General features: G+C 45.5%; 1 protein-coding gene across 1 annotated transcript; it reads right to left on the bottom strand.

The window, feature by feature from the left end:
• LOC144095212 (transmembrane protease serine 9-like) lies at positions 1–25,015 on the bottom strand. The gene is made up of 14 exons (XM_077628999.1): positions 24,927–25,015; positions 24,018–24,097; positions 22,602–22,690; positions 21,241–21,316; positions 20,401–20,590; positions 19,042–19,202; positions 18,235–18,389; positions 8,527–8,720; positions 6,692–6,798; positions 4,091–4,179; positions 2,678–2,756; positions 2,292–2,481; positions 1,637–1,803; positions 1–1,009 (listed from the first exon to the last, which is right to left on the bottom strand). Exons 1-14 carry the CDS (start codon positions 24,997–24,999, stop codon positions 743–745), a joined length of 1,917 nt encoding a protein of 638 aa, XP_077485125.1. The 5' UTR covers positions 25,000–25,015; the 3' UTR covers positions 1–742.

Genomic DNA, 25,015 nt, shown 5'->3' with positions numbered 1-25,015 from the left:
CGGATGCCGCACAGGTGCACAGGAAGTGGCGCCTTAGTGGTGACACGCAGTGTCGCCGAATTTAAGGCATCTATTTAAGCCAATCAAAAGCCACTTCTTGCACAAGTCATAGTTTACATTGGAACAATTGCTTCAAAAAGCTTAAATGGCAGCCTGCTCAGGCTACGGTTAATTTTAGCGAGCGCCAGCGGAATTCTATAGGTTTGAAGGTGTCACCGCTCACACTAGCAATTAGAGGCTGTTTGTGTGGCCCAGCCGCAACGAACATCGGATGTTTTAACCATTCAGCTTTGTGAGTTTTGTGTGAGCCCCTAAAAGTACGCACCAGTCTTCCAGCTCAGCCAATTCCACTGAGCTGTCCCTGCTATAATTTCCCCATTCCATGTCCCAGTGACAAAGTTTTACCAGCAAAAACAGACCTCCACGAGTTCGCTCAGTAAAATAAGCTTTCAATAAGCATTGCTAGGACTGATTGCGAGATCGGTACAAGTCGCTGCGGGTTCGAGCCATAAAAAATACCTACCAAATAATGCACAGCGTAACCTACAACATCTTCGACGGTGTTCACGGCTTCTACCTAAGACGCTGCCGCTACGCAACTAGGACGCATCGGTAAAGCGCGCATGTTGCGTGAACGCGAGGCGGGATTTCCCCCGGCGTCCATGACCCCTGAGAGTGTGAAGAACGGACGCGACCTTCGGACGCGTCGAAATATAATGAGGCTATCGTGAGTCATGTTTTGTTACTCCAACGTCGTTCTGGGCTCAGCCGGTCCTGATTCGCTCAACGTTGTGTCATCGTTCCTGCTCGTCCGCGCCGGAGCGTTCGTGCTGCTAATGTCGTCGTCCGGGGATGAGTCCATCTGAGTGCGGATCCAGTCGAGGAAGTAAGGCACCTCGGTGTAGACGCCGGGCTTTCCGGCGCGGGCGCACCCTTCGCCCCAGGACACGACGCCGACCAAGGTGGCGCGGCCGTCAATGTACTGCACCGCTGGTCCTCCCGAGTCGCCCTGCGTCCATGATACCATCAAGTAAAAGTATTTGCGAAATAAAGTCCCGTGGTCGAAAGCCAAGTAAACGACTTATGTGGGGCAGCAAACAAAAGGCACTTCACTATATCACACGCACACTGAAGTGTTGCAAAAGGTTCAGCCGCATGAGCGATGCTGTGGTTGTCACCAAAATCGCTGAGCCGTCCATCTGAGAACGAATGCACGAATGAAATTGCAGTCTACCTCATAAGTGTTTTTTTTCTCTAAATTCCTGCGTTATTCAATGGCGGCCAAGTTTGAGCGGCAAAGTTGGAACAAGTGTCAACTTCGTTGAAATCTGATTTCTTTAAAACAAATGTGTCTTAGTGCGAATCGCTTTTCGTGTAGACAAAAGTCATCTGACACCAGGCGGCACTGCTTTTAACTGTCTAGAAGTCCTGCTGCACTATCGATAAGTGCGAATCATGATTCATGTGACAAAAAAAAAAAGGCGAATCATGATTTAATGTGAAAACATTATGTGCGCTATACTTTGAATTTTTCTACAGAGAGTAGTGTTGTCAGCACAGTTTTCGCACTAAAGCTCGGCAGGCAGTGAGAATCGGTGAATTCTCTTCAAACCGTAAATCTATATGACAAACACACCTGGCAGGAGTCCTTGCCTCCACGCCTCTCGCCGGCACAGAACATGCTGTCGTAGTGGATGTTGCCGCCGAAGAACAAGGACCAGAAGGAGAAGTACCGGTAGTAGCACGTGCCATCCCCAACCGTGGGCACGGACACCGTCTGGAGCACGTCCGAAGTGAAGCCGCCTACGACATGGCATCATATATGGCAACACACTCGAAGCGACGCACCTGACATGAGCACGACCTGCGCCTGCTTTCAACGTGTGGTTTAGTAATGCATAGCACCATTTTTGACGAGCGCGAGAACTTTCGAGCTTGTGAATACCAAAGGCCAATACTGATTTTTGCAATGCGATGGTGTTGGACCTCAGAAGCGAGACCTCAAGGCAGTGATTGCAAAGCACATTGAAGCTAAGAGTGGCTACAGTAGGCATTAGCAGACCGAAACAACGGTCTCAGATAATTCAGCGCCGCCTGCAGTGCGCTTCTATGTGGGTTTTACTGTCATTTTATGACTGTGGTCATTCCAGGCAGTCTTCACTCTTACTCTGTTCGTGCATACCAGAATGCAGCTTGACTGATACAAGCCTGCAGTCGTTTCGACGTCCCTCCGTTATGGTTTTAAGAAAGTCACCCCTACTTTTTTTTTCACTTTGTTCACATAGCCTTACTTTCTCTAGTAGTTCCCCAGCCAGCAATGACAATGTCGTCCTTGATCTTGAAGTCCTTGGGAGGAAGGCAGGCCGCGCCAATGTATCCTTCAGAGCCGGCAAAGTCAAAGGGTTTGTCGACCTTCAGGAGGCCGATGTCGTTCCGGAACGTCCGAAAGCGGAAGCCCTTGTGGTCGAATTTCTCGATACCCTGAAACGAGTCGCCAAGAACGACAGGTCTTAAACTGTCGCCCGCGTAAACAAGCCAGTGCCGTCACGAACGGATCTGTGACGTCACCCTCAGAACTGGCTTTCCAGGCTGCAGCGGTGAAGGGCCGATTATTGCGTGTTCCCTCCCGTGGTGCCCCGTCAGGAGCGAGTACAGAGAATGTCAAGCCGTTGCCTACCTGTCTCACTTGCTTTTGAGCATTGTCAAGGCTGAGCTTGTGAACGCCGGCGTCAACGCTGAAGCCGCTGGCATCTCGACTGCATAAAGGGATAAGACATCAGCACAAGCAGGTGCCTAACCTCTCGGCACTCTGGGCACTGGCGGAATGTGGCTCTTTTTTTCTGTTGCTTTCTAGTCAATTATCTTCCGGGCGTAAAATCAGTGCGCTACAAATTTCCTTTTGATCAGCATTGAAAATAAAAGATTCCCTTGCTTTCCTTGGTTTCGACGATAGTTGACTTTCTTCATTTGTATGCCATAGCCAGCCCCTCATTTCCCTAGCTCCTGCCTGTTCAATAGCTTAACGAGGACCTGGTTTCTGGCAGTCTTGATGTCAAGAATGTTCTCACACAGCTGCCACCCTCACGGTACGATCGCGTTCCGCGTGACAATTCGTGACAGGACGTTCTGCTTCGGCCGCTATGGACGAGGGTGGCGCTGGTGAACGCGCTCGAGATTTGGTTACACGCAGCATAATACCTTCAAAACTGGAAGATTGGGCAGCCACAACCATATTCCAGTTGGTAGATCACCGTACGCGACATATACAGAGGTCGTGGGCTCGGATCCCACTGACAGTATCTGGTTGTTTTAACGCGAAAGCGCTTAGGGTCCCGTTCAGCCAGTAAACCACTGTAGCTTGCATGTCAAGAAAATCGGGATTGTAAAGGAAGTCCTGACGTCAGAACCACATGACCTCCCGCGGGTAATTCGAACGCCCCGCAACAACCACATAGTAAAACAGTGATGACATCACTGCACAATTCCTCATTGGTCTACAGGGTCGTGACGTCATTCCACCGCCGCTACGTAGTGGCTCTGACGAAAGAAACGCAATGCCCTGAAAAGATAAATGGTCGAGCCAGATCTCGAACCGCTGCCCATCGACCACTCAGTAACGTTCGTTCGGCTTGATTAAGGGGAGGCCTTGCTTGTCTGGTGGTAAATAAGAAATGAAGCTAAAATAAAATGAAAGTAAACAGAATATAAAAGAGTGTCCATGTCTGCGAAATGATTTCCAAGAGGACCACAGGCCGCTGAAGGGACCCATTAAAGACATCGAGTCATGCCATTAAAAACGGAGCTTAAGTGTCGGAGAATTTTTCTTCTACTTTCTATTCAATTATCTTTCAGGCATGAAATCATTACACTACTAATTTCCCATTTATCAGCACCACAAATTAAAACAAAATTGCCTATGCTTTCCTTGGTTTTGGTGACTGCTTCTATAATACGAACGCCGAACAGCTATAACCACCGCTGCGAAAAATCTACGAGGCTATAGCTCAGCTTAGGTGAGTTTAGCTTAACATAGCTGAGAAAGCTGTCGCACTGTAAACTTAACGTGTTATGATGATGGAATGAAACTTACTTCTTAAGGCAGTGCGCAGCGGTGAGCACCCAGCGAGGGGATATCAGGGCTCCGCCACACAAGTGACGCCTGCCCAGCCGAAGAGAAACCTGCGCCATCACAGATTTAAATAGGTGCAGTGTCATGCGCATAACACGAATAAACAATGTAATTGAAAATTCTTATCAAAAATATGAATATATTCAAGTATTCGTGCACGAAAAAGTGATGGCATCCTTACTAACGAAATCATTTATACCATTAAGTCTAATTGTAAAAGTTGCAGGGTCCATGGGAATGTTGCTGTTAAGGAAGATCTTGAAAAATCGGAACAAAATTGAGATATGCAGTTGATAAAACTAGTTCAGATATGAAGTGGATAGTTTAATCTTTAGACTGAAATAAAAAATTAAGCGCCAGAAGGTAGCAATAGAAGACACTTTTTTCTTCAGCTTATTTCTATTAGGCCATGCTACATGAGAAACGCTTATTTTTTTCTAGCGCAATAGTGAGCATTGCTTTCGGCACTCTGCTTCAGAGCATTGTTTTCGGCTTCCCGCCTTTTCGACCGCTCTTTCATTCACCAGGGCTCAATTCGCAATTTTTTTTTTCTGTGCTTAGAAGGGACCAATCTGGTCAATCATAAACTACATTACATTGGACATGTGGCGGGTCATAAACCGTGAATATCAAGCTAATACGGTCGTTTATTTAAAAGTTAGGGGGTTCTGAGGAACAAAATGTTGCGCTTTGTCCCATGTTGTGCTGTCAGATTTTATTTTACTCGTGTGTGGCTCTAAGCTTGATGGCTGCCAATGTCTTACCGTTCTACTTTTTAACACTCCAGTCATCATTTCTCGGTCAGTCACTTGGATGCATGAGCAGTTGGCCTTATGCTTTAAATCTCCAGACTTATCAAACGAACTCGGGCAGTGGTCCCGAGTTAGCCAAACCTTTAAGTACGCTGATCTGGCGCCTGTGTTGCATCTTTCAACGAATGCGACAGGCGCCGTTGTATTGATATTATCGTGGTTATGTATCTTACCTGTCCCATATTTATTTATTTATTTATTCAGATACCTCACAGGCTCCAACTGGACTGTTGTGTGAGTCGGGTTACACTAGAAACTGGGGTGTGAATGGAAGCAAGTCAAACATCTTTGCACAATAATAAATAAATCGAACTACTGAGGAATTGAACGAAGAGAAAAGTCTTCAGAACAAAAAGCTGCAGATTTTTTCTTCGGAGATGACAGGATCAGAGAACAATGTTGTGTGCAAGACCATTCCAATAAATTATTGCACGCGACTGGACTGATGAGTTCAAAGCGGTGTATCATCCGTAGTGTCGTTTGAAACTGAGGTGATTATACAGTAGGTGTGATGTGTAACTTGGTTGCGTAAGAGGTTGGTTGAAGGAATTATGTCTATAAACAATTTTATAGAAGCGGCAAATAAGCGCTATTGTTCTGCGAGATTGTAAGGATGGGAGGGAGGGCGATGTCTTAATGCTACTTATGATGGAATGTCGCATGTAGTTTCGAGCAATGAAACGAGCGGTACGATTTTCTGTGTGCTCTAGGGAATGAATTAGGTAGCCTTGATCAGAGGACCGAATGCAAGATGCGTATTCAAGTTAGGGGCGAAAAAATGTTTGAAACGAGAGGTTGGCGAGTGGAAGTGGGCGCTCCTCTGAGGTTATGTTTCAGATAGCCTAATGTAGGGTTAGCTTTGGCAGTAACTTTTCTATGTGGGTTGGCCACGAGAGATTAGGTAAAAAATGAATGCCGAGGTACTTATACGATGACGCGAGGGTGACTATATTGTTATTAAGCGATTAAGTAGATAGGGAATTGAATCAGTTGCGCCTAAATTTCATGAACAGGAATTTATTAGTGTTAAGGGACATTTAACATCATGAACATTAGTTACTAATGCAGTCGAGATCTTCCTGAAGAGTGGTGTGACATCTGCCATGATGAACACCAATTACTATAATGCGGTCGAGATCTCCCAGAAGAACGATGTGGTCGTTAACTGAGCGTAATTTGCGATAACTAATGCAGCCGTCGGCGAAAAGTCTCATGGTCGAGGTAATGTTTAATGGTAGATCACTGATCTAGAATAGAAACAATAATGGGCCTATTACACTAAGGTTTGGTGCGCGCCACATGGTACGTCATTTAAGAAGGGTTAATAATTGTCAACAGAAGTGAATTGTTTGCGAAATGATAAAATCTTTCTCGTCTAAGCATTTGTTAGCGGATCAAGGTGTAATGAAGATTGGTTTACCATTAGACGACAATATAGAACGCATTCAAAGGCGTCAGCAAAGTCAAAAGTGTGAAGCCGACTTGAAGACTCTCGTCTACTCCGTGAACCACTTCGTTCGTGAACTCGAGCAGTTGTGTCTCAGATGGTTGTCCCTTCCTAAACCCGTGTTGTTTTGAGAAGAAACCTTTGCCTCCTAAATGTAGTGCAATGATGTCTTCGAGAACCTTGCATGATGTACGTGTCAGCTGTACTGTGCGAGAGTCAGCGACATTAGTTCGGTCACCGGATTTGAAAACTGAAATGACTTTTCTAATTTTGCACTCTTATGGTATGCACTTGGAGCCCTACCTGCCACGGGAACTCCTTGTAGAGGGCCTCACGTCCTCCCACAATTCTTTCCGACGCCACTTGTAGTAAGTTGATGTTAGCATGACTCGCACCGCATTCTTCGCCACCTCAGGAAAGGACAATGATATGCACTTGAGTCACTCGTTACAAACTGACTAAATGTCTGAAATAATTTTGTCAGTTGTTATTCTCACTTCATCCAAGTGTTGTAAGTGTAATTATGTCTCCAAAATGTAGCCCCATCGCATCTAATTAATTAATTAATTAATTGAGGTCGATAAGACAGATCATTTTTCAACAACAAATTAATCTTCTGTGCAAATAACCGGAGTACAAAAAATATGTAATTCTAAACAAGGGAACCAAAAGGCAATCAGAGTTTATGGGAGCCATCTAATTAACGTTTTCTGCAAGGCCCACTAGTCACAGATACACAAGCACCCTAAAAACCACCCTATTAAATCCAGGGCTTGATGGAAACCCGTCTCATCGGGAATGTTCATGGCGGAAAAAGTATCTGGCACCGACTAATCTTGTTAAAATAAAAAATGCTTCAACCCCGCTACGGGGCTTGTTCATATTGAAGGGAGGGAAGTGAGGATAATTTACTATATAGGCTTCATGATGTGACGTAAGCAGCGGGTGTATATCGTAAGTAAGCGGCCTGCGTGGCGATTGAGCGTGTGTGTCGTCTTCTGAATATGAAGGGATTCCAAGTAAGCCTTGTCGTCGTGTTCTTTTCCTTTCCGATTATATTCGCGCCATCCCAGTCGATGCCGTGACCCGAGGAGGCAGCACATTCAGCCGGCGCGTTTGTTGCCACGTGCTTCTTGTCGGCATCGTTGTTTTGCGGCTGCAATTTTCTCTTGAAATCGCCCGTTTCACCGATGTGCACATGTTCACAACCAGCGCGAAGAATCCTGTAGATGACGCCCGGGAACTACTCCTTCGCTAGCTGTCTTTTACCGTCGGCATTGCATGTCTAAGCTTGCCCGTAAGGACATGCGCGACGTCCACTTCGTACAGCCGAAACATGTGAAGCAAGCTTCGCGTACGCCGGGGACGTATTGTAGCGGAATCCTTTTCCTTTTTTCCTGTCGCTGCGGTTGTTTTGGCGGTAGGTGAGCTAGCGAATTTCGACAGTCTGCATAAACGAAGTGGGTTAGCCCGAAGACGACGAGGTTTTACTTGGAGTCCCTTTATATGCAGACGACAGCACACACGCTCAAACGCAACGACAGCAATCTGCCCCCCAAAATGCACCTGCTGCTTACGTCACATCACGAAGCCTATATAATCAACCCTCACTTTCAACTCCTCACTGTGAACAATGCCCACGTAGCCGAGCCGAAACGTCTTTTATTTTAACAAGATTGGTCGGCACTACATGCTCTCCCGACAAAAGAAAAAACGTACCTCTAAAGAATTCGTCGCAGTATTTTTATCCGCGGCTTTGCTGACATCTAGGAGATAATTTCTGCCACAAGAAAGTGGTAAGGTCGGTTGCTTGTAAGCGAACGATTACTTTTTTTCTTAGCTATCAGGGTTATAGTGTGGGTAACTAAACATTACTATTCCATGTTACGTGAGTTGTCCCATCTTATATTTACAAGAACTAACCCATTTAAAGCCTGAGACATTCCTATACGTGAACCCCAACAGTGTAGATAACGAGGTAACCGATCTCAGTAGGAATTAAAATCAAGGCCTCTAAGCTGGAGATATCATCGAGCTGGATTGTAGGGAACGAGTCATCACTTGCACTGGAATTTTCTGTAAAAATGTGACACGAACTCGCCCAACAGTTTTTTTGCTAAGAGAACGTTCTCGCTTACCTGCCAAGGATAATAAAACCAGAAACGTGGACATCGTGAGCACCTGTCCGCAGAGAGCCGCCATGTCACTTGAGCCGGTGGTTCTTTTCTGGTGGGCGGCACCAGCGTGTCGAGAGCGAAAGTCATCCGGCCAATCCCTTAAATAGGTGACTGTCGCTCTGAACAGGGTCACATGAATAAGCGATCCTGGGCCACTGTTCATGTCGCACATTCCGAGCAAGAAAAACAAGTCAGCGGGAGCATGCACAGCGCACCCGTATACGCGCTTACGCATCGGGAACACGCCGTTACTTAATACCCCGCGCAGTCTTCGCAACCTTGGGCCTATTTCTGCCACAGGAAGACCCCGGCCATTGCACGCCTCGTTCTCTTGCTGTTTGCCGCCGCGGAAACCTGCGACGGGTGTCAATGTGTCTGTTAGCTTGTCTTGTTCGTAACAGCAACGTCGGTAGCGTGCTCCATACATGGGTCGATGCAGCTTTTGCGGCCAAGAATATTCATTATCCTTTCGGCATGTCGTGTCTGGTGGTTGAGAGGAATAGGTCTGTGGAGCTGTAGTGAGTCGATAGCGTCGATGCAAGCGTTGCTTGGGACAGTTATCGTATAAAAATGTGTTTTCGGACCGAAACTTATCTCCGGTACTTCATCTGGTAAACGAACTCGAACTTATAGATCTGACAAACATAACTGTGGGTCAGTTATGCATTATTCTGATAGGGCTAAAAAAAATTAAGCTTGTTTCGCTGAAGAAACCTAGAAATAGCATTTATGATATCATCTTCAATCAGGACAGATTTTATCTAATTTTTCATGCTCAACAATGAGCGGCACTGCGTACATGTGAATCATATCTTGGCACCGTGATCACGTTGACTGAGCTGATTTTTTAGAGGCGACTACTGAGCTGACACAGATTACGCAGCGGCACGTTCCGCAACCCTTTTCAGTGCTTAGTTTCATTTTTTAGCATTAACTGCGGCATTATATAGTTCTTGGTTGTCTTTTGACTTGCTTGTGGCGTGCATAAAGCAATTTCAATCTACTGGAATTACTACCTCAAAGAAAATGGGGAAGAGAGTTGCAAGGATAAGTTCAGTGACACTTTACCTCATCGCTGTGGCGTTATTACAGTGGGTATTCATTTGGTTTTGTAGCAGCTCTTGAGATATCGAGGCGTCACCAATGGCGTATTGTACGAACTTTAAATAAAGAGCCACTTTCTTAGAAGCACAGTTAAATGGGGCTGGTCGCATTAAACACTGGTTGGACTTAAGCTGAATACTCCGCAAATGCTGCCGCATTTATTTAAGTGTTGTATGTTCGCATTGAGAACTAAACAAATCTTCGTACAACAGAACCACTCTTGTTATCTGCTATAACTCCTTCACAGTGTTGCGTGTGTCACTTGAGTATGAGCACCCACAATTAGCAGTAACTTAAGCTGCCTCGTGGCACCACTCTCAGGCGACATTATATCCATTTACAAAGTAAAAAAAGAACACAAATGCTGGCCATAGGTCCTGGTAGATAGATAGATAGACAAAGATGAGGAGGGAAAGGCAGGGATGTTAACCAGAAAGGTGTTCCGGTTGGCTACCCTGCACTGGGGAAGAGGGATTAGGGGGCTAAAAGGAGGAAGAGAGAAGGGAAAAAAGGCATAACACACACATGCACAACGCTGTCACAATTTGTCACTCAATCCAGTCGCTCTCAAGTAGGCAGAGATTGCCTTGTATGCCTTGAGGGCAGTCGACTGCTGTGGCCACGGACCGAGGATCTTTTGCTCTGTTAATGGGCGAGGATCGAGGCGGTCCAAGGCACAACGCAGTGTATAGATTACAGTGTACAGATTGCATTTTGAGCACGGTGTAAGATATGCAGGTGGGGACATAGTGGCCCGCGCCGTTATCAGATAAGGCCCCCTGGTTTCTCTAGGCGCCACAAGATGACTCTTCTCTAAGCAGCCCATTTTCGCGCGTTATTTGAACCTGTTACGCGGGCAAGAGCTGGTACCTTGATGACAAAGCAGAAATTCTCACCTGGCGTTTCCTCGTTCTTATGTTCACTGTGCAGTTGGCTCGTCCGTCCGTCGCAGCGCGCCCAGTCTAGTGCCCACGTTAGAAAAGAAGAGAAAATAAAAACGCTTACCGAACGTGTGGGGCATGGTTGCACTGAACGCTACGCGATTCACCTAACGGCAAAAACAAAAACCAAAGCAAAGCGCCGTGCCATAGCATCCGGTTCCTATGGCAGCGATATAGTTCATGTATTTTTTTGTTTCTTCACCGCTCGGCCGATGAAAGATGGTGCGAAGACAGGCACGGTTTTGAGGTTCGTGAGTGCTATTTTATCTGTTCACTATATCCGCTAGTTCGTTATATCCGGTGTTGCGTGCTTAGATTTGTTATATCCGAGGTAACACACGAAAGTTTATTATATCCGAGCATCGTAAATCATAACATAAAGATGCAACCTGTCAAAGTACATAAATGATGGCATCGTGAATGCTTTCTCCCGAAAAACAAAAAAAGCACGCAATATATAAAAGGCGGTTTAGCGTCATCTAGTACACCGCGTATGGTGCACTTCTCTTTAAGGTGCACTAAACCGTACTTAAACGCTACTTCATGGCAAGAATTCTCGAGACCTTGCCGATAGTAAATGCTGCCTTATGTTACGTAGAAAAGCTGAGGCCGCAATGGTAAGCAATAAATCTTAAGGAAAAAACTAAACTTAATAGATACTTATAGATTTAATAAATAATCGTAAACGGGCCTTCGTTCGATTATTAAGGGTCGTACGTTAAAGGACACCAGATGGTGCATTGGATAAACGAGATTTGGAGTTTTTCTCGTCATGCTTGCAGGTACAGATATCTGAACTGTATAGGAACGCGAGACTATAGAACAATGGGAGGACATCATGCAGCGCTGAACTTCCTAAGACATTTATTTCTAATTAAGCACGCAATGCATACACCAAGAAAAAAGCACAGGGTACAGCTTACATGCGCACAGAATTAAATTTTAGCCACGATGGGCTGACGCTTACAAAACCATCGTAGGCTGATTAGCTACCCCAATTACTTCACTTCGTCAACCGTGCATGATTGGAGCGGTGTAATATTATGAAAATCCGCGCAGAGATTTCGGCGGGAATTTTTTCAATGAGTGACATTATTGGTACTATACTAGACGTAAAAGACGGTCATATTTCTATAAAAATTTCCTACGCTCACTCAGAATCAGCGCGAGAGTATAACGGGACTTCCTTAAGAATCACCGAAAGTTTTGTATGTCGGAGCAGTTTAATCACTGGAAAACACACTAGTGCAAGGACTAATTTTTTTGTCTATCGTTATAAAATCAAAAATGATGGGAAGAGATTTTGGCCGAAAATATCAGAGCATGGCCAAGAACGAACGTGAGAGCTTGACCACTTCAGACCGGCACCTTGCCGTCCGCATTCAATTTGCGGTTAAGGGCTGCCCTCAACTTTTTAAAACACGCAGTTCCTGCAGACATCCTCAAGAAGAATGCACCGTCGGGTTGTTAACGATTCAAAGCTACGCGTAACGAATTCCACTCCATCGAGAGTTTCCTAGTTGCTGAAAATCGAGGGTAGCAGCCGTGAAAAGTGTAAAACCGAGAAAGAAAAATCTTCACTTTTTTCATCTTTATCTTTAATTTCAAGCAGTTCTATTTCAGGTACCTGCCTGAGTGTTTACATTTTCTACTTCGGTACCTTCGATCAGGTGGACCAAGCTAGCGTTGGAAGTCTGGACTGCCCCATTTACCTTACACACAATTCTAAAATATGTTACTTATTGTTATCCAGATATATAATTTCACAGTCACAAATAAAAACAGAAGGAATGCGTGAGCGCTCCTTCTGTTCCGAAGTCTGAAGTCATAGATGCCTTTCCACAAATGCGTGGCCGAAGTCAAAAATGTCTTGCAGACGAGGTTCTTCTACGTATTACCTCTACCTGGAGACCACCATTTATAAGATCTCCACTAAAATTATGTAATGTCAGTGTCATTTTTAAGGCATCCAGTACAACATTCCTTCCTGGAACTTAATTTTTTTACTTTGAAAGCGCACCCTGATTACTGACCTTGTGCACGCAAAATAATGCGTGCACATTGACTCGAACAGACCTGGCTGCAAATATAACTCGTCATTCGTGTTGTTTAGTTTCAATGAAGAGTTTCTTTTATCAATTTTGTGATAGCTTCTGAAAATGTTGATAGTCGCGCACTCCTAGTGCGACATCTTATTCAGGCGTTCAATAATTACAGCCTTTCGTCTTTTCAACGTACCTCCCATGTATCGCACACTTTCTCATTTTTGCACACATCTCCCGATTAAGCATTGCTACGACCAATTTTGATGTTTTTAGACTAGCGAGATTTTCTTTTCAACGAGCACCTATTTTACATAGAGCAAAATGCGATGCAAATCTGCAAATCATCACCTTATTTTATTATTAACAGATATCGACACCCAAATACTGCCAAATTATTTGCTACTTTCCAGGCATCACGCTCACTATATGTTTCTGAAAAGGCCATCAGAATCGGAACACCGTAAAATTTTGTAGTAATTAATGCGTTAAAATTTCGTACTTTGCACCGCCCTCGCAGTGCAAAATTTGTTTCATGGGCAAAAGAAAAAAACCTTCCAAAGTTAAAAAAAACTACCCAGTTTTGCAGTCAGTGCACTCGAGGTTGGCTCCAAGGCCCCCAACACAATCTTCGTTAGCCTATCCACATGAAAAACACTGGATCTAGACCGAACCCACAACTGTTTTGCTCTATGACCCGTTCCTGACTTCTGAAGTCATGCTTTGCGTGCAGCCTGGTCACGCATTTCTTTGTCAATGTCCTACCATCTTCGCAACCTTTTTCTGGGTTAGAGTCACTGCTGTTTCGCCTGCTCCCTGTTGGATGGACAACTGATTGGTTCGATTCGCACTTCGTGAACACGAGAAGTGTGGATGTGGTTTTATGCCAGACTAAACAGTTCTAGAACTTTTTCTTTTGTGAATGTGCTGTGTAGTGGCTGTTTTTGCTTGCCATTAAGAGAGCAGGGCTTAGATTCTAAATAAAGGCTTGTGTCTTTTTTCCCCCTCATGTTGCCTCCCTCCCTTTACTGCTCTGCACCGGGCGTCTTTCAAGAGACCAATAGGTTTGGTGACATCAACGCTGCTTTAGAGCTTTCTTCCTCTATTCTTCGTGCCGCTAGGCTATCAATGCTTTCATTTTCAACATTCGTACCATCCGATGAGCGCTAAAGCAACGACAGAGTTTTGTTGTAAGCAGTAACGTCGTTATTTTTACTTTAGGCCCTGCAGAGCGTCACAGTGCCGAGTTTTGCCCCCCCCCCCCCCCCCCCCCCTATATCTTGCTACTAAAATAATTCTTTCGCAAGATGATGAGGTGCAAACATTCCCAGAGTGAGCATAAGATAAGACCACTAACTGGTTGTAAAATAAAATACGATAATCAAGGACTCTACGTCGGTACAGGTGCACAGTTTTAAATACTGGGACGTGCATATAATTTCGCGCTTTGTCGACGGCTTGTTCCTTCACCGAGGCTGACATGGTAATTTTTTTTTGGTGCTAGTAATATTAAATATGTTTGCACATTTAAATTCTGGGAAGCGGTAAGTAACAAAATTTCACGTTTTGCCCCAATCTCTCCTCTGTAATTTAGCTGATATGTTGGGCGTTGTTAAACTTACCGTTATAAAGGCCTTTTCACAGCTTCATTTTCTTCTAGAAGCTGTGTAGTCGCAAGATAATTTATTTCTATGCTTAGTGGATGAGCGCCTTGCACAACTCTCTTCTTAATTTATTTCCAGCTTCACCGAAGTGAAGAAGAGAGGAAATACAGATGAGCATATTGCTCACCTTGAGCATTGCTTCCGCATATTGCTGAAGCATAAGCGTCCGCTACTTGTCAAGAGTCAATAGCAAGTAGGAGACAGAAACCAGGCCATGCATCATGGCACACAAATCACTTTTATTCCAAACTTTGAAGCTTTTAATTTGAAGAACATTATTTTACCTAAGCAGGCCGACATACAAGCATGTGAGGTGTTCGAAGACGGATGTAGCCCTGAGACAAGAATGCTGCGTGGCAAAAAGAGCACGTTGTTTTGACAATAATGGCTTTATTAGAAAGGCTCTCCGTACTCTACGCCGCTTTTGTTTGTTTTGTGACGTCACCAACAAAGCAGTGATTCCACCTCTCTGCCATCGTGTGATCAAAGCAGGGCTGAGTCGAATAGATCGTATCTGCGCCATCCCATCCTCATAGTTTGAGTGCCGCGGCCACATACTTCCCGCCTTCTTCACTTCCATCACGTGACAAAAATCATGTTCACAAGCCCAAACCACCGTGCTACTGAATCATGCTGGTGATTTTGTGCTCACAACGTCGACGCCGGATTTTCTGGACAGCGGGGCCTTTAATGCTCTCGCGTTAAAAAAAAGTGTCGTGTGAACACTACGTGCTTCTTTTCATGTTGCTTGCATGTACTCAAAGCTCGATTATGTTGACAGGGATACGATACCGTGTTTCCAGTGCCACCTACAGCGCTTTCCTGAGACAGCCACCTGCGTTACTAGCGAGGTTATTAGAATTCGCAGCGCACTTGCATCTTTTTTAGATAACCATATAATCATCACCATTAGCAGCAACAGTCTTACTACGCCCACTGTAGCACAAAGGCCTCTCCTGTATCTCTTGAATTAACCCCGCCGTTTGCCAGGCGAGGGCACATTATCCCCGCAAACTTCCTAACCTCATCCGCCCATCTGACTTTCCACCGCCCTTTCCTTCGCTTGCATTCTTTTTGAATCCAGTCCGTTAATGACCATTGGTTATCTTGCCTTTACGTCACATACCTGCATCCAATCCAGAAGCGGTGCCACGTTTTCCATTGTGAGCCCAGCTACGCATTTCGCCCGTTTGCAACGATAGCTATATCATGATGTTTCTGGCTTTTCTGGCGCAGTGTAACTATTACCTCTGTGGAAACAAAAATATCAGCGACATTACCACTTCTGGGCCACGTGATCACCTTCTGACCAATGGGAATAAAGCATCGCCACGTTTGACCTGCTGGTCACTAAAATGTGTCACCTGTGAGCTTTAGACTTCCGCTTGAAAACCTGGAAGAAGGCACGAAATGAAGTGGGATAGGGAAGGCCATTTCGCTGGGAGTTGTGCAGCTATCACATTCACATTTTCACTCCGCACGACAAGCAGTCGGGATGGTACTTCTTCAACGTGTTTTTAATTGTGACATGAAGCAGTCCCTTCAGCTTAAACTGCAGAAACTTAATCAATGTGCTGAAACAGTTCATCTGTCTGCGCGAGCTGCGTTTAATTTTAGCAAAATAAAGCTAGTTAGACCTTAACAGAGACCAGTGCGAACCTAAAAACTAGAGGACAAGGGCCACAGCTTTAGTTTTGAAGCAGCACGTTGTGATGATGTGGAATAGAACAGTCAGTGGCAGCCTGCGGAACTTGTAGCTGCACACAGACAGGCCTTCGATATGCTTGTCCCGAGAACGGACTGTTCAGGGGCTGTGATCTATGCCCCATGACACTCACAAAGCTTTAATCCCGCAAAGTGGCCTTCATGCAACTATAGTAAAATTCCAGAAACTTTCTCCTTCACTCACGACTAAGAAATGACAACACCTAACGGCTCACCTTCTCCCTACGTAAATTCTTTTAGAAATATTTACACGCACACAGGACAGAACACGAAAGGGGACACAAGGTGTGTGTGTGCAGAATTTCGAAAAGCATATGGAACCCATTCGCCTGAAACATAACGCTTCTGCCGTACCTGAAAGCGCCCATGGCCCGGCCAGCATGACTCTGGTCCAGCGGAATCACGTGACCGCGGATGGCATATTGTCACTGGCCGATATTCCGACACGCGTCGACGCCAGAACGTTGGTAAAGAGTGACATAATTAACTCTCGGTCACGGAATGCATACCAGTATTATTACAACAGCCAGGCAGTTCGGAAACCTAACAAACGGAGTTGTCCTGTCGTAAAACCTTATCTAACAATGAGAACACGCCGTCATCGTCATCATTGGTAGCTTGCAATAACGCTGTATGGATAGTCAATATCAGCTAGGTGTGTGTGTGTGTGTGTGTGTGTGTGTGTGTGTGTGTGTGTGTGTGTGTGTGTGTGTGTGTGTGTGTGTGTGTGTGTGTGTGTGTGTGTGTGTGTGTGTGTGTGTGTGTGTGTGTGTGTGTGTGTGTGTGTGTGTGTGTGTGTGTGTGTGTGTGTGTGTGTGTGTGTGTGTGTGTGTGTGTGTGTGTGTGTGTGTGTGTGTGTTTCGTTCTTTTCGCGTTCTTCCTTCCTTCTGGCTCGCTATAATCATTGTGGCTTGCCATAACATATCCGAAAGCCGCTGCCGAGAACAGTGTAGTAAGGAAAGAATTTAGATTTAGTATTTGACTAGCCGGACGAGGGTAATTTTTTCTTGCAGAATACGACGGGGCAAATCAGACTAACTGTAGCATAATTTGCTTTTTTCACCTGTACCTATTGCATCCTCTTTTTCTTTTTTCTCATGCTAATATTTTTTGCTTCACAAAGCTGTCGTCTGTGGTTTAGCACTGGTTAAACCACCGGCTGTGGTTTAGCTCTGGTTAAACCTGGAGTGACGCGATAGCTACAGCTGGTCGAGTGGAACTCGCTCAGTCGAATTGCAAGGTCAGTCTTTCGCCGCTCCATTTCGCTGGGCGTTCCTTCATCTTCGTCCCTGGACATGGATTCACTCTCTCCCCCTCTCCACTCCCCCCTCTCGGTTTCGCCCTGCGCGCCACACCGCCGGCAGCTGCTCCGCACCACGTGACCAACCACGTGACAGCGTGGCGGCGCAGCCACGGGGTGGCTGAAGGCTCGAAATGCTAGCGTAATGTAGCTATCACTACAAAAACGACCGTTTGCTGTGCAATGTCAGCGCACGTTAAAGAGCCCCAGGTGGCCTAAATAAATTCTAGGCCTTCATCTACAGCGTTCTCCATAGCCCATGTGTATTTTCGGGAGGTTAAACCCAACAATTTACAGGTTGCAATTTTACACTATCGCCGGCAGCAAGTGAAATTTCTTACCAGATAAGATTAATGCTAGTTCGTTGTCAACAGCAGTAAAATATATTTTTCCATTATTTATCGATTTAGAAAGGATGTTGCTGCTGAGCGTGTAAGATCCCACCGTACATTTAAATATCTTCTGCAGCCATAAGAGCATATAAATTCAATATTGCGTTTTCTTGGGCAGTGACTAGCCACTATAGGCCGAGATGCTATACCACAAAGGGGCCGCAATTTAAAGCTACCCAACGCTCTGCGCAATTCTTACATGCGGGCTATAGCGTTGCCAGTCGACGCAAAATTTAGCAGCATGGATCTGTAAATACAAACAGGTATTTTTGTGTTTACAAAGGTCAACCGATGTTTTGTTTAAAGCCGAGAACTAATATTATATCTCAAGTAGGTTTTAAATTGTTGGCACAGGGAGTGACACACACATCTAATTCTATTAATTTTTTTCTACCTTGTCATCAACAGCTGAGCAAAAGACAATATATACGTAGCACTTTCTCCTTCTTTTGTGCGCCCACGGCGTGCTAAGTAACTCTGCTCGAGCGCTATCTACCAAACTTCTTGGAGTTGTCCCGTATCCAGTCGACGTAGTACGAAACCTTGGTGTACACGCCAGCATAGCGCGCTCTGGCGCAGCCGCGGCCGAAAGACACGATGCCCACGACGACGGCCACGCCTTTGTCCAGCTGTGTCGCAGGACCTCCGGAGTCGCCCTGGAATAAGTCAGGGAAATCAAATCCTTGCTTTCTCGCGCTAATCTTCTTACATCCAACAAGCCCAAATCCATTTTCTTGCGGCCTCTGCAACCACTGCATACTCAACAGCTCACCCCCCCCCCCCCTCCCATTTTCCCCTGATGTCAAGTATTCGGTGGCCACCAGGACAATACGCAAAACATATTGCTCTTGCACACGTTCTTCCCAGTAACAGCACTGGCTTCCCCAAAATGCTAATTCATCAAGCAGTACTAAGCAATGCTACACCTAAATTGTTAACGGCTTTTCTGCTCGTACGTCTTAGTGACATTTTCTTTCTCTTTCTGCTTACCGGGTTTTGGCGATACTGTTGCGGCTCTCTAGCCGCCGCGGTGGCTGAGTGGTTATGGCGCTCGGCTGCCGGCCCGAAAGACGCGGGCTCGATCCCGGCCGCGGCGGTCGAATTTCGATGGAGGCGAAATTGTAGAGGTCCGTGTACTGTGCGATGTCAGTGCACGTTAAAGAACCCCAGGTGGTCGAAATTTCCGGAGCCCTTCACTACGGCGTCCCTCACAGCCTGAGTCGCTTTGGGACGTTAAACCCATATAAACCAAACCGTTGCGGCTCTAGCAATTATTGTCCTGGTATGCGCCCTTCAGTTGTAGCTCACCTTGCAGGAACCTCGCCCTCCGAGCAGTGCCCTGGCGCAAAACATGCTTCTTCGGTCGTACAGGGAGCTGAGCGTGATGAGCTGGCCGTACTGGTACGTGCAGAAGAGGTCGCTTCCCACCGGAACGGTCACAACGTACAAGTCCTGCGTAGTCTTTCCGGCTGCACGCGACAGAAAAAAAGGAGGGAGGCCGTGTTTTTCTTTTTACCGTTTTAGATGCTTGCACGTTCGATACGCGGATATTTCCTATGACTTTTGGGCCGCCGCGGTGGCTCAGTGGTTATGGCGCTCGGCTGCTGACCCGAAAGACGCGGGTTCGATCCCGGCCGCGGCGGTTGAATTTCTATGGAGGCGAAATTCTAGAGAGGCCAGTGTGCTGTGCGATGTCAGTGCACGTTAAAGAACACCAAGTGGTCGAAATTTCCGGAGCCCTCCACTACGGCGTCTCTCATAGCCTGAGTCGCTTTGGGACGTTAAACCCCCATAAACCATTAATTATGACTTCGTTAGTGGTTGAGCCAACAGCCGCGTCCTGAAAACTATGAGACCTGTTAGCACTCTTTCTTCCTGCTCCCTTGTCATGACGCAGCAGTTTCTATTTCGCCTTAAGACTGAGACAAACTCTGACCTTAAGACACATCGTCTATTATTTTGACCACTACCACCACCATCAGCCTAGCTTAAGTCAACTGCAACACTAAACAATCTCCAAGTGGCCGTCAATTGCATGGACAATACTTCGACGGTGGTACCCCATCCCACCAAGCTTCTTATCCTGATGACTGCAGGCAATCATTTTGAGCAGTTATGTGCCCGAATGCGTAAATGAAAACATGGCTTAGGAATTCCAGGGACTTTAACACTATAAGCCATCCTCAGCGTAGTGTAATGAAGCCATTTCAGTTTTTATCTATAACGCCGCAGATAGGAACTCTTGCTGGACCTATCGCGGGAGCTAAGTGGCTTTTGCGTTCGGTTGCTGATCCCAAGGTCGAGGGTTCGATTCCGGCCGCGGCGGGCGCAATTCTGTGGACATGAAATGCAAAAATGGATGATTTTAGCGGCCGTTAAAAAGCCCAGGCGCTCCAAATTAACCAATTCAAAGCCCTCCACTACGGCGACCCTCGCAGACCATGTGTCGTTCCAGGTCGTTAAAATCCACGTGCACATACACATTGGTTTCGAGTGTATTCTTGAAAAACCTGGCTAAAAAAACACGAAAAAAAAACGAGCCAGTCTCATCATGCACGTTTACAAACAGCGTAGAAAACAACGAGTGTTCTGAATAAAATGGCCACAGTGGACAGTAACAAGCCCGCATTAGTATCAGTGTGCTGAGATTTTTCGAGAAATACTTACTTTCGCGTGTTTTACCCCAGCCTGAAACCGTGATGCTGCCTTCCATGCGATGCTTCGGGTCTGGCAAGCACACAGGGGCTACGTAGCCGTCGGAGCCCTTGAAGTCGAAAGGCTCCGCCAGTTTCAGCAGTGCAATGTCGTTGTTGGCTCCGTCAGTGCCGAACTTCGGATGCCGCCGAATGCTCGACACCTGCAGCGATTAGGTCCCCACAGTGATTGTTTGGGAATGTGAAGAGCTGCGATTAGGAGAGCTGCCGAATCCTTCCGTCTACTTCAAACTCGCTTTTCGGATGAAGTCAGAAGAGATTGGGAAAAGAAAACTGTCGCGAAAATACGGCTTGTTATTGTTATATGAGTGCCCTGTGCTAAGGTGAACAGAAGGCGCATCAGAGTATACGGAGGAGAATGAAATTAATTGGAAAGATATGCAAGCAAGGTTTCAGTCATTACCCTTTGTTTCTCGGAGCGTATTATCACATTTGAGCATTTACCGGTGGCCCGTTCTCACTACATGCTCTTAATATGAGACTTCACGTAACAATATGAGATGCATATATTATCTTAAGCTTTGTCATTATACACCGAGTCTGACCTTTGCCCTTAAATCTTGCCTCCTTCCTCATATGAAGATGACTTATATGCCTAAACGCCTGTCTGCCAGCTGAAGTGGTGGAGTGACAGGGCATTAAAAGGCGTTCGCTAATCTTGTAAATCACCTAGCTTTTGAATCGATGAAGAGCGCGCCAATGAAGTTTTGTTTTATTATAAAAGCAGTACTCTGAAGTGTCCGAAAAGCATCGGAGATTGCGCTTCGAAGGTGTTTTCAATAATGTAACTTACATTTCGACGTTGGTAGTGGCTGGTTCTTTTCCCAAGATTCACAATGCCAGCCACGACGGTGAAGCCATTTGGGAACCTATGCCGAAATAATTGTATGTTTAAACATCGCTGAAGTTCTTCGTACACGTGATTAAGCCATCATGCTTATTTTTCTTTTCTTTGCTTACTTAATATTGTTCTTTTGCTGAGAAAATAGTTTATTTTGTGAGCAGTCGTGTGAGGCTTAACTAAATAAAAAACAGGCAAACGACGTGGACGGCAACATTCTGCCGACCGTTTCATTGCCAATGGGTGCTATTACGAAGATGTTTGTTATGATTCAAAAGTTACTGTTCATTTTTAAGAGCTTTAGCTCTTACTCATCACGTTTCGAGATTTCGTGTGGTCTGCTATCACCCTGAGATCACAGCGCCATCTGTAGAAGCAACTAGAAAAAAAGCACATCTTGCATTTAGACTTGTAGCGCCATCTACAATAGCATTGTAGAAACAACCACCTGCCAATGATGACGTCCCGGTCCAATATGGTGCATAGAGGTGGAACTATTTGAGTATGACGTCAGGAGACGTAATGGCGGCATAGTTTCGGTTTCTCGAATCCAAGATGGCGGCCATAAAAATTGATTGTGCTCTCTAATCCCTTCCCTTACCCCCAAGAAATATCCTATAATGGATAGGAAAACTGTCCCGTTAGCGAACTATATATATGTATACATTCGTTCCGCTATATATACTACGACAACAAAGTGCACCCATCCGGGGACTGTTGTATACCGAATTTGGTAAGCAAATAAAACTCGATATGTTGTGGTATAGAAATAAGACCACAATTAAATAGTAGGTAAAGATATATACATGCAATTACTAATTGAAGCGTTACCCTATCGCACCGCAAGCCGAATTCTAGGCCCACCTTGACTCCTCAAACGAAGCAAATTCCGTCTGGGACGTATCTGGAGGGGGTGTAACTCGACAACGGGTAGACGTGCATCGTAATTTCTTTGATAGATTTCGTTAGGCGTCGATCGCTCCGCTAGGTGGAAAAGTTATGTTACTTTTCAGGATCGCACCGGGTTTCCTTCACTGGCCCCGCTGGATGCGGAAACACTCGTTTTACGCATGGCCAATAAAGCTAACGCTGTTACTAAAGCTGTTACTAAAGCAATAAAGCTGTTACTTCGTCTTCCAGACAGCGACGGCATTTTGTTTTTTTCGGTAAAAGTAAAATGAACTTGTCGATAAGCCTAGTTGTCAAACTTCCCACTGTTATTTGGTGCAATGTGTTTTGCTGCGCACACGTAGTCTCCGACGTTCTCGCCGAAAGAACAACAAAGAAAGCAAAATTGCGCGTGAAGCACTCACCGGCGAACGCAGTGTGCCGCGGTCAGAACTATAGTAGGTTCAATTATTGAACCACCGCAAAAGGGGTATCCATTCCTCTGTAGAGATACCTGCAAGGGGAACAAATACATGACTTGAATCGGACGGCGTCAGTTAAGACGAAGGTGAAATTTACAACAAGGTGTGTCTTTAAATTAGGTTTAAATAAGACGTGAGGCCACAAACGTACGTGCTAGTCATGCGGAGGTCAGGTTAGATCGCACAGGTAAGGCAAGTTGTTTATGTGTTTTTTTCGGGTCAATTTTATCGCTCTTTCGTGGTAACAATAAACTGCGAGATTTGTTTATCATCTGCACTAGGTACTCCAGTGGTTCTCATTTTCTTTTGTCACTAGTACTTAACGCAAAGGTGGCCGTCGGTGTAATGGACGCTAGGTAACAAAGTTATTCGTATACCAGATGAAAATGTACCATTCAATTTAATATCTTTGTCTAGGGTAAAGTGTTAACTGAGTGTAGCACTAGCATGTCCCTGTATACATCTATTATTACGTGCTAAATTTGTTCAGCATTAGCTTTGTTGGGTTTACTTATCGCCACATTTTTATTAGCTGTCATTGCCATTAGATGAAGGAAACCCATATTCTCATAGGGGATAAAATACGAAACAAAAATATCATTGTTGAAATCCTGCAAGCGGCTCATTGCCTTGCATTCATTCATTCATTCATTCATTGTTTATTGTTTATTGATTGTCTCTTGTATCCGTAGCAAATATCGAAACACCTCTGAATACTAAAGTTTACAGCGCGAAATCAAGACACAGTTGAGAGATATGAAGAACTTCTGATGCGCGAGGTGCAGCATATTTACGTACAGGTGCAAACGTACTTAGAGCAGTAATGTGAAAACCATGTGGTCAGTACGTGCATACTAGAGAAAAATTTCACGTCGACGAAATGCTTTTTAAGGCTTACTCGGGCGCGTTGAGTAATGCAGCAATGAAATGAGGCAACAAAATACGCGGCAACATTCAAACTGTTAGGTTTTTGTTCATGAAATAGCTGTGTATAGGCACCCATGGTTGGTTACGCCTGGATCGTGGCACGACACGGGGCACAACTGTATAGGCAGCTGTGGATCGCTATGCCCAGTTCATTGGCACAGGTAGTGGAATGACTCCATTTTCTCCTTACCTTGAGTAAGCAACAAGCCTACTTGGTAAGCAGGAGCTTTTAAAAGGGACCGCTTCTATACTGGGGCAGTTCGGTGTGGTATGGCATCATCTGACAGTAACGGCCTTCAAAAAAACATACGTGAGTGCAAAGGATATTTTGAATATTGTGCACATTATGTACATTTTGACTCCCCTCTTTTTCGGCGATAAGTGAGGAACACACACACTCTTCCACTCAGGCGTCAACGGTGTCTTACTTACCTGCCAGGGAACTTCACCTTCTCTGGCTTTCGAGCCGCCCACAATCCTGGACTGAGCGTCTTTGGAAATTCCGCATGTGGCTGAAACAGATTTATCCCATAGTTACTGGCGTACTATTAAGAGAATCTTATCAACTTCATTGCCCACACTGGCGGACCTAAATGCTACTCATGCCTCGCATTTCTGGAGAAAAGCATTTTTCACCACTGAAGAGTTTATGAACGCAATTTTTTCATATATTGTAAGATTTCCCTATAACATTCAATATACCCGCAGATCAGATCTCTTGGGCAGGCTTGCATTTTTTTTCTATGGACGTTTTTGCTATTGTCAAAAACGTTCCCCATTGGTTTTCTATGGACCCGCCGCGGTGGCTCAGTGGTTAGGGCGCTCGGCTACTGATCCGGAGTTCCCGGGTTCGAACCCGACCGCGGCGGCTACGTTTCGATGGAGGCGAAACGCTAAGGCGCCCGTATGCTGTGCGATGTCAGTGCACGTTAAAGATCCCCAGGTGATCGAAATAATTCCGGAGCCCTCCACTACGGCACCTCTTCCTTCCTTCCTTCTTTCGCTCCCTCCTTTATCCCTTCTCTTACGGCGCAGTTCAGGTGTCCAACGATATGTGAGACAGATACTGAGCCCTTTCCTTTCCCCAAAAACCAATTATTATTATTATTAGTATTGGTTTTCTATGGAAGTCTTAACTGCTCGATGCGAGCGATGGGGAAAGAAAGATTTTGTTACGCATCAGCAGAGTGGACCATTACGTTCAACGTTTCCATAACAGTACCTTACAATGTTTCATTATTGAAAATTGATATCCACGGAAGCTGGACATGCGGTTAACTTTGCTCAAAGATGTCGTCTCGAGGCAATGATGAGCCGGCTACTGATGACGGGACAGCTCACCTTCATCTCTGCTCGACGAATCCGCGCCGGCGGTGGCGGTGGTGGCGACGAGGAGCAGCAGCGCAGCCCACATGACGGAAGAGGCATCA

The sequence above is a fragment of the Amblyomma americanum genome, chromosome 6 (genome assembly GCF_052857255.1).
Source record: "Amblyomma americanum isolate KBUSLIRL-KWMA chromosome 6, ASM5285725v1, whole genome shotgun sequence".
In the NCBI taxonomy this organism is placed as follows: Eukaryota; Metazoa; Arthropoda; class Arachnida; order Ixodida; family Ixodidae; genus Amblyomma; species Amblyomma americanum.
The sequence above is the reverse complement of the archived record's forward strand: the minus strand, read 5'-3'. Positions and strand labels throughout refer to the sequence as shown.